Genomic DNA, 9,999 nt, shown 5'->3' on the forward strand with positions numbered 1-9,999 from the left:
TGAAGTTGCCGGCAGCCATGGCAATCAAGATTGAGGTCAAAGTGTAGTAAACAAGGATGGATGTGAGACGAGGTTGGGATGGGATGGGATGGCTAAATGTGAGGCCGTGAGAGCCAAGACAGATTTTGGAATGCTAGTCATGGTTCAGATGAGAAACATGAAGACAATATGTAACAGTGTAGACCAAAACTTGGTGTCAGTCCACAGTGGCAAAGGAAACATAAAACTGATATCGCACCGTCCTTTCAAATTTTGCCATATATTGCCTCATTTGGTCAGCGTTTTGCCATATTTTGTCACCATTGTAACGGTATGCTCGGATAGAAGCGGTTTTGTCACATTAAGTCATAATGCGTCCCGTATGCAGTAGTTTTATGGGCCTGGCGTGTTGCTTTCTACAATGGTCTGCCAAGCTAGAAGGGGGGGGGGGGGGCATGGGCACAGGGTGCCAGATAATTGAATCTTGGATATTGTCTGAAAAATGTGTGTGTGTTAAATAAAATCAGATTTTTCTGCAATATCCTTGCTCTGCCAGTGGCAAAAAAATTACACATGCAAAAAGGAAGAACACGTTTGTCCTAATCAAGATTTTATGACGTGCCTACAGTTGTATTTGAGTTAAAAGCATCGGTAGCTTTGGCTGTGGATGGTGCAGCTAGTCAGAGGCAGTGCTCCGTCTTGGCAAACAAAACCTCACACTTAAAAACAGAATGTGTTGACAGCAGGCCAGAAATTCCACTTGTGAACACTTTCACCTGCTCTAGCTGTTGCAGAGCGGGGAAAAAAGGGGAGCCCGGAGAGAATATTCCCGAAATCTGCAGATAAGCATCTTAAAAAAATAAATCAGCACTATTTTGATAAGCACGCACACGGTCCTTATTTTCACAGGAAAGAAGAAATATGCCAACAAACTAATCCTGCCTCTTTAGGTTAAACAATACTTGTATTAAACAGTCCTGTCAGCATTTCTCAAAATCTTTTTAGCTCAAAGGAACATAGGTCCGCCTCACCAGGACTCAAACTGACAAAAATAAATACAGTGGAACATCTAAAGTCTCTTAGGTCATACAATTTGGAATTACCCAACTTTTTTTTTTTCTTTCCAGAAACCAAGTTGCACAAAACAAATGTTTTTCTTGATGCAATGTCTAGAGAAGTTTGGTGACAGTCATTCTACCTTTCACATTTCTTCCTATAATTTTCTTTCTAATCTAATGAGGCAAATTGTCTTTGCTTCCACTGGTTTTACTTGTCACCCATTATCAATTTTCATTGGTTGATTTTCATTGTGTCTTATTATTGTTATCCGACTCAAGACACTTTTGTTGGGGTTTTCTTTCATTAAGTGAGGAGGAACCAACCAACAATTGCGTCCACTGGTGTGTATTGTTTGTAGACATCGAGTCAGGTGCAGTATTCGACATGCAACCACAGCTAATTTGAATGAAGCGCTATACATTCAGTTCAGAAGGAAATAAGAGACAGTTACATGGTGTGGATCACACACTGCTTTTTTGCATCAGTAAGACGCCAAATGAATCAAGGCGAGCATCTCCCACTGGCAGGAGCGAGAGTGTTCGATTACGGCTGTCACAATAAAAGCTTACGGAACATACTTGAAGGCTCCAACACAGAAAAAGAAACACACAGAGCAGTGCCAAAAGCATCACTGGCAAATACACAATTGGCTTTGGCGCGCTCACTGATGTAAGAACCTTCAGTTATCCAGTTACTTTTGTGAGGAGAGAGAGACACATTACCTGCAGGACAGGCGCATTCTTGCCCAACATCTCGAGTTGTTCGGATTTTTGGCATCAGTACCGTGACTTTCTGCAAAATACACAAAAAGCAAGATGAAGTTATTGTAAGTGGAGTGACACTGACCGACCACTTCAAATAGCACAGCAGCAAAATATAACCTATATTATTTAAAAACAGCTCCTCTATTGTATTTTATATGATTTTTTGTTGTTGTTGCACCGTAAACAAGAAATTATTTTTTTCTATTGCTGTTAGTTATTTTAAACCACAAATAATAAACTACATGAAACAATTACACTTTGTTTTTTTGTTAGTTTTACTAGGCCTAGACGATTTATTTATTCAAAATATCATATTTTGCAAACGGCCAATATTATACGTCAAGTTAATATTTTGAGTTGACCAAAAAAAGGAAACAAAAAAAAACGTATTGGCCAGATGGAAGAACTTTGGAAGCCACAGGCACAGGGAATATTGAGCTGCGTTTATCACAGGTTTTTACACACGTTTGTGATCAGTGTCAGAGTGTCCGGCAACATTCTAAAGTACCTCTTCCACGAGCTTCCCCACGGAGGCGCTCAACTCTGGAACCAGACTCCCATCCTCGTTGAGGAAACTTCCGTGCCCTGCATGAAAGATGGGGACTCTGTCCAGTTCCATCTTCAGTCTCTGCTCCAACTGGAGAGTCTTGAAACTCATCAGCAGACACACGCTGATGGAGCATAGGGACATGAGAATGCACATGGCCACAGGGAGCCCGGGAGACCACCGGTGGACGTCGGATTTAGGCGCACACTGGCACGCAGATGGTTTGCTGTCCCCGGCAGAGTCGCGCAAAGAATCCATGCTGAAATCCTCCTACTTTAGAACTTGGAAAAGTTTGAGTGAGTTGGAAAGATGCGTCAAAGCGGTGATACTCCTCAAAAAGCCTCCGTGGACAATAATCGACGCGTGACACTTTCACATCATTCGGCAACGGGCTTTTCAAACTCCGGTATCGGAACCGGAGGTGCACAAGGGGTTCACGCCGCCAATAGATGCTTGCTTGCGGATCCCAAAAGGGTTGAAGAGGTGCCTCTTAAGGTGGAGCTTGCTGCGTTGCAAGGGTGTCTGTTGACTGTGCGGTGCAAACGTAGGTGCGACTAGCACTGGAGCACATGCAATTGTTTGCCTCATTAAAAGTTGCAAGTCAAGTCAAGATAAGACCGCCCCTGAGCACGTGGGTCATCACAGATTGACAGCTGATAGGTAGACAGAAGCGGATTGGCCAGGCCCACAACAATGCCTGACTGCCATTTACAAATGACAATTTGCCCCTCAAAATTAAACTTACATGACCTCAAGCGTTCACTGCTAGAGTAGTAGGTGCATTGAAATTTGAAAATTATCTCATTTAATCTGAACGCGATGATCAGAATCCCCATGTACCAGGTATGATTAATAACTAACAAAAGTATTTCTATCAAACATCTACGGTTGTTGTTCCAGTAGGTGAAGTGGAGGCCTTCAGGTGTGCACTGGGGTCAGTCTTGTCTTAGTTTCACACGTGGTTCAGTACATACTGTAAACGCTGGCCTCTTCGGGCCGAATTTTCAAAAGCGTTTTGCTGCCACCTTAAGTGTCAAAGAGGCAATTGCATTGTTCTAAAAAACAGGAATCAACCCAAGTGTTTGACATTATTCATATTTATTGAGAAAACACGATACTGCAAGAGACCAAAATACCACAATTATTTCTATGTACAGTACAAAAAATGTCTGCCCCCTAACTTTTTACAATACAATTTTGCTGATACACATTAATTTTTATTATTGACAATGATTAACGCCACCCACTAGGAACTGTACAATGCAAAAATAACAGACTAATTTGGACCAATGATGGAGAAAAACAAATCTAATTTTCAAAGCATCTTTTCAAAGCATGTAATTTATGAATGGCAAATAAATAGACATTAGTTGGCGATTGGTACACATGAGATGTAAATAAATGTTGGGCAAGGACCGGCATAGAGAAGAAAGGCAGAGGACTGATACAGTCATGTGCGTTCACCTCTCTTGGAGAGTGAGGACATTGAGGCCGGAACCGAGCGAGCACCCTGTTGAAGAGGTCACATTATGACACACTTTCGAGGCTCAGAGCTTTTTGTTGGAGCTACTGCTTGCATTGCTGCTCTCGTGGTAGCAGGAGAAGAAGGGGTGCTGGAGCGCCTTATCCAACGTGATGCGCTTAGATGGATCGTACTCCATTAACTTCTCCAAGAGGTCGAATAGCTGCTGGTGGTCTGTGCTTTGAGACACCATGTAACGCTATAGGAAAGATAGGACAAAGATTTCAGAATAATCAGCATATATTGCTTTCATAATGTGAAATATCGGTAAACTCTGCAGATGTGAAAAGATGACAATGGCCATAGTTTCTTTTATGTTGGATGCTGCCAAGTGCAAGAACATATAGTCAAGATAAAACTTGTGCTTAAGGAAACTTATGACGTTTGATACCAATAATTTCCTTTCCGATACTACTAAAATTCAAGCTGTTTCGTTGATACAGACAAACATATGTGATGCAGTTACATATGTCTGTATCAACAGGTACAAACTGCAATATTACACCAATGAATCACTTTTTCAAATAAGGTACTTGTATTCTGCCATTTTGTTAAACATCAACAGCATTCGCCATTGACTCTACAGACTGTTCAAAAGCATCATTTTAGTCCCTGGAATGAAACAAAACTTGACTGCTTGTGGCAGCATACATTGTCTTCTCTTTCTCACCCTGAGTGGCTTGCAGTGTTTCCTGACGTATCGGCCACCGGAGCTGTCAACATCCCAGTCCAGCTTGTTGTGGTGGAGATAGCGCTGTTTCCTGTACAATAACATTCCCCATGGTTACGGATGGCAGCACAAGTGTTTCGAATGCTTTGCTCCAAAAGCTGCCCCCAACCTGGTTTTCTGAAGGAAATGCGTCGGAATCGGACCCAGGACCCTCTCCATCATAGCGAGGTGTTCCTTGCTGTCATGCGTCTTTAGGTAAAAACAAAGTGATGAATGCTTTGGACAGAAACTCTCCACTTTTGCGGCCTACACAGGCGCACACACCTGGAAGAGGGTTGACCCAAGGTAGTATTCGATGAGGATGCAGCCAATGCTCCAGATGTCACAGGAATGGTCCCAGCCAAGGTCTGAAAAACAAAATGTACAGTCCACTCAACAAGAAGCAGCCACTAAATAACTTGTAGCATTTTTAAACAGACCACCTACCTAAAATGACTTCAGGAGCGCGGTAATGACGTGTGGAAACAACCGATGTGTGATGCTCATGTTCATATGTAGCGTTTCCAAAATCTACTATTTTTATATCAGGTCTCTTCAAAGTCCGTTCATCTCGTTTCTTGGAATGATAATACACATGTACTGATCAAACTGCTCGCATTCAATGTGAATCCCAATCAATCTTAAATACAATTGCATGTAAGTTTACCTACCTTTGATGGATTGTAAACCAAATCATATTCTGAATCAATAAAAAGAATATTCTCAGGCTTCAGGTCTGTGTGGGTCAACTTATTATTATGCAGAACTGAAAAGAGGCAAACAAAAGATATTTGTCAAATAAATACGGACAAAATAGATCGTCATGTCATCATCAACTCACATCTAACACCATGAATAACCTGATGGGCCATTTTCCGGATGTGCTCAATGGGGAAAGGTACGAAGTTGTTCTCCTTGAGGAAATCGTAGGTACTGAGGCCCAGCAACTCAAAGGCGATGCAGATGTGACCGTGGTAGTCAAACCAGTCCAGCATGTGAACGCAAGCGCTATTGGGAGAGGTGGTCATGTCAGGGTGTGTCAATGTTAGCGACAATTAGTATGGCGTGCAGCTGCTTACTATTTGCTCTGAGAATCGAGGGACTTGAGATGTTCAAGCACAGCGACCTCAGACTTTGCTGCGTCGCGGTAGCGATCAATGTTTTTTATGATCTTCAGAGCCACTCGAGCTCCTTTGCTGCAAGACAGAAAGAAGGAGAGCATTAAAATCTGCTGGCAAAGTAGAGTGGCTGACAAGCAAGTCCTGTTGATTCTTACTTTAGGTGATCAAGGCATTCGACAACCTTTCCAAAGGCACCCTCTCCAAGAGTACACACTATCTCATCTACACAAAATAGAGAATGAATGTTAGATACAAAGCAGTGGAAGGTCAAGCGCTGCCGTTTGGCAGCTTCACTGAACTTAAATAGCTACACTAGTGTAAGAGGCTTTGACAGTAGTTGTCATGAAAAAAATTATGTTTAATGTTACACGAGAAGTAGCAAACCAAAAAGTTACACTAACGCAAACATGTATTATCTAAATCATATTTAGAAATAAAGACCAGACAAGAGTGTGAAAGAAAAAAAATTTGAACAGTAGGAAAAAAAGGTGTATATTCTATACATCTCGCTTTCAGCATGTCTCCATTGTGATAGATGAGGTGACCCTCGTCATCATCCTCAACACTCCGGGATCTTTTCCTGCTCCTGCGCCGATGGCTCCTCCTCTGCATCGGAACCGCCGCAATCCGCCATCACATCAATAACCCATCAGTCAGCCAGCCAGCCGGCACCAGGCCACCACAACGCGACATCGTCATTCATTCAAGCAGGCCGAAGGGGGAGATGTAGGGGTGGATAGTTTCGGCCCGTTCAGTAACACCGCCAGGCGATTGGACGGAGCAGCAAATTCAAATTCAGCCCCATCGAGAAATTGGGCGCCAGCCACCACATAGTGTGTGTTACAGAAGAAAAACATGGCAACAAGATTTTCAGATGAGACGTTCTCAGAGTAGTGCAGAAAAATAACTGAAGTGACAAGTCTTTTGTTACATGAATCTTTTTGCAACTCTTGCATTACTGTGTCATTTCATTAAATTTCATAACAGCACTCATGTTATATCCTCTTTCTCAACAATAATTTTTCTAAGCCGTTATGTTCCTACTTTTAATTATGATTAAAAAATTGTATGCATGTCAGATTGGCTAAGTAAAAGTGCTAATGACCCTTCTGATTGTTTGTGATACACAGTGCAGAGGAAAGGAAAAGGGGTTACTCATACCGAGGACGACCTGTAGCGAGAGTGGCTCCGCCTGTGCCTTCTGTCTCTGTGTCTGCTTCGTCTGCTTCTTCGACTGCGCCCGCTCCGCCCGGATGATTTGCTGTAATGGTGCCAATCACGGTCTCTGTCCTTGAAGGTGTAGTCACGGCTGTCCTCTACGCAGGCCACATCCAAATTGCGATCCCAAGTCTCCCTGTCCCGCGAGTCCACACTGTGGTTCAAGCTTCGGTTCTCTAGGTAGAACCTACAAAATAGCCAAAATCTCAGCAGTGTCAGAAAACCCCCCAATCAATTTCACTTATATTTTCATTTTTTCCTTAATGTATCTAATGTGTTCGTCTGGGAATGCCACAGACATAATTGTAGGTAGAATTAAATGCTGTTCTCAGCATTTTTCATGAATAACGCATAGCGGACCCCTCCTTCCATCTTTCTGTATAACATCTTTGTTCATACATCAGATGCAGTCAATACTGAGCTTTTGTGTATGTGTGTGTGTGTGTATATATACTATGTATGTGTGTATGTATGTGTGTTTGAGTTTCTTAAAGGAGCGTGCTGCTTATTTCGTGCTCACATAAAAAAAATGATAAGAAAATGCTTGGTAAGCATCTGCGCAGTGACACGCCTGAATGTCTGCGCTGTTTGTTTCAGTACACACGCACACCCCGGACGACATAGGAACAACAGCACTTAGGCCCCACCCCCACCGCACGCTTTAGCAAAACAACAATTAAGTGAACATTTGCCAACAACAAATTTATTTTACCCGTCATTAGTCTTGTGGTATCGATGAGTTCTTCTGTACTTGTTTTCTCGTTCGCTGCTGTGCGAATCCCGGGCCTTCCGTTTGCGATACTCCATTCTTTCTTCCCAGCTGTACTCGTCAATCCAGACACCCGGCGAGTACACACGTGTGCAATAGCGCATCTAAATAAGATTGCAGAAAAGGAATGCACGGTAATTGCTAAAATGCAACAAATGCACTAAATGTACACGTTCAAACAACAGTAAATGCTAACCCCGCCGCGATGCTTTAATAAGGCCCGATGGGTGAGGAAATACCACTTACTAAAGATATATGCAAGTTTGCAGCTGGAGTTAAAATTTATTAATAAAACGACAATTGTTTCGAAATATTTTTTAAAAATCCATGCAAAATCGATTTCCTAGAGGCGTTAGTATTCATGAGCGCTAACATTAACGTAGCTAAAGTTCCTAGCAGCCATGTTGGCCCTGCCATCGAGGCGTCGAAGATAAAAGCTAACTGGCTAAATTTAGCCGTCGCAATTTGGACTGAACTCTAATGCTTCCAAACAGCCATTTTTTCAACTATTCAACAATTAACCTTACCTCACTTGATATACAAGTAGACCACGGCGCTTTATTTTAAGCGTACTAGAAACAAAACTTAATAAAAAATGGAAAATATATTCGACGTTTCTCTCTCAAAGATGGCGAATGCTGTGAATCCTCACCGAATGGCCGATGAGACCACCCCCTCCTTCCGTCATGCACAACAGATACGCCCACGGGACTATGTTTTTGATGTTCCGGGTCTAAACTTACAGGCACTTAATATTCCATATTGTCACAATTTCAATTAAAAATAAGTTATTTAAATTACTACCAGTCAATATGTTTTGGTTTGTTATTCCTACTATAACAGATTATAGTACCATTCTTTTGGACTAGCGCAACTAAATGTGCGGATTGGAAGACAAATTCTAGAGCAAATTTTTGGAATCTGCGCATTGCCTTGTGGGTAAAAAATGTCAGCGCCCTGTTTGACAGTAAGGAAACACTACCCCGTGTCACGTTGAGATGCCCATATCTTACCCTTTAGCGGCCTGATCTTAGTTGAATGTGTTCAAATAACTCGGACCATGTCAGAATACGTCGCAAAGGACAGCGTCGCTGGTAAGAGACTTTCACAAGCGGCGATCGCCGAATTGCTGGCAAAGAACTTCGACAAGCTGCCCGACATTGACCAAAAGCTCTTCATATACGGGCCCATGTATCTGGGAGGAAACGGGGGGCTTGCCGGCCTGATTGCCAACAGCTTGTACCGCCGAGCCCTGAACGTCACTCAGGCGCCCATCAGCTCCAGCCTTCCGATGGCCGCACTTCCCTTTATGACGACGTACTTCCTTTACAACGCCACGGTGTCAAGCCCTCTCTTGTCTGGTGACCTCAATTGCCCCACCTGCGCGCTCATGAGGGGCGCACTGGTGGGTGTGATCGGCGGCGCAGTGTACCCCATCATCCTGGCTTTACCTGTCAACATCGGCCTTGCGTCCAGATACAACACGGCGCCATTGCCGGAGAAGGGAAACGTCCTCCGGTACTGGATGGACCTCTCCAGGCCGATTTTAAGGAAGATGAGGGCAGTGATTCTCCTCCAGGCCTTTTTCGGTACTTTCCTTGGCTCCAGGCACTTTGAAAGCTACCACACACTGGCCAAGATCACTTTTGGTCCGCACGCAGAGGAACTAAATAACTAGAATGTGCAAAAATACAATTAAACTGCCTATTGACCTAAGATCAAGTCTTGTGGAGTATGATTAGTTTTTACTGTACATAAATTAGGCATGATTTAATTTCATGTGATCACTGCCCTACTTACTAAATGGATACAATGATATTACTTGGATGCGTTTTTGGATTTAATTTGTTCGATCAGCATCATTTTGTTTCATAGAATCACTGATTTGTAAAGTCATCAATGAAATTTGATTAATCAACTTCAGGGATGAAAAAGCTGAAACGTGGAGGAATGAGAATCATGGAGTATTATCGATGATTGAAGCAAAAGATCTGTAGGAATGATTTGTGATGAATGTTTTATGCCAGCCTAAAAAGCAACAAGTCTACTTTTTTATCTTTTGTAAATGAGTTGAATCATAAGCCTACTTTTAACTTTACCATGTGTCCACTTTTACTCAAGTATCCATACGTTTACAGAGCATGTGTGCTTTTGTCACCTTTTCTAAGAGATTTCATTATCTTGGGTGTTAGTCGACCAGAATAAAAAAAAAAAAAAAAAATCTGTTTACTGATGAGTGATGACACACCCATCATAAAATATGATATGCTACAAAACAAAAGTTATGAACTGTTATATTGTTTGGAATACA

At 42.4% G+C, this 9,999-nt stretch overlaps 3 protein-coding genes across 4 annotated transcripts in view; 1 reads left to right on the forward strand and 2 right to left on the reverse strand.

The window, feature by feature from the left end:
- Positions 1 to 2,972, reverse strand: part of LOC148404437 (uncharacterized) — a 99,463-nt gene extending 96,491 nt beyond the window's left edge. The window contains exons 1-2 of the mRNA XM_088382424.1: positions 2,311 to 2,972; positions 1,761 to 1,830 (exon numbers count right to left, since the gene is read on the reverse strand). Coding sequence (XP_088238550.1) covers positions 1,761 to 1,830; positions 2,311 to 2,607 — 367 coding nt within the window. The 5' untranslated portion in view covers positions 2,608 to 2,972. The remainder of the gene's footprint in view (positions 1 to 1,760; positions 1,831 to 2,310) is intronic.
- Positions 2,973 to 3,430: 458 nt separating this feature from the next.
- Positions 3,431 to 8,971, reverse strand: LOC148404438 (dual specificity protein kinase CLK4-like). Of its 2 annotated transcripts, none has more exons than XM_088382321.1 (13): positions 8,702 to 8,971; positions 7,632 to 7,792; positions 6,863 to 7,106; positions 6,205 to 6,307; positions 5,857 to 5,923; positions 5,660 to 5,776; positions 5,422 to 5,588; positions 5,252 to 5,346; positions 5,028 to 5,157; positions 4,866 to 4,948; positions 4,711 to 4,790; positions 4,542 to 4,632; positions 3,431 to 4,070 (listed from the first exon to the last, which is right to left on the reverse strand). In XM_088382321.1, the coding sequence occupies exons 2-13, from the start codon at positions 7,790 to 7,792 to the stop codon at positions 3,897 to 3,899; spliced, it is 1,512 nt and encodes a 503-aa protein (XP_088238447.1). In that variant the 5' UTR covers positions 8,702 to 8,971; the 3' UTR covers positions 3,431 to 3,896. The 2 variants fall into 2 exon arrangements, with proteins under 2 accessions (XP_088238447.1, XP_088238437.1); XM_088382311.1 differs by lacking the exon at positions 8,702 to 8,971 and adding an exon at positions 8,216 to 8,379.
- Positions 8,607 to 9,404, forward strand: tmem126a (transmembrane protein 126A). Its single transcript, XM_088382410.1, has one exon. It carries the CDS (start codon positions 8,749 to 8,751, stop codon positions 9,364 to 9,366), a length of 618 nt encoding a protein of 205 aa, XP_088238536.1. The 5' UTR covers positions 8,607 to 8,748; the 3' UTR covers positions 9,367 to 9,404.
- The last annotated feature ends 595 nt before the right edge of the window (positions 9,405 to 9,999 follow it).

The sequence above is a fragment of the Syngnathus floridae genome, chromosome 1, assembly GCF_059516105.1.
Source record: "Syngnathus floridae isolate MCC-2025c chromosome 1, RoL_Sflo_1.0, whole genome shotgun sequence".
NCBI classification, from domain to species: Eukaryota; Metazoa; Chordata; class Actinopteri; order Syngnathiformes; family Syngnathidae; genus Syngnathus; species Syngnathus floridae.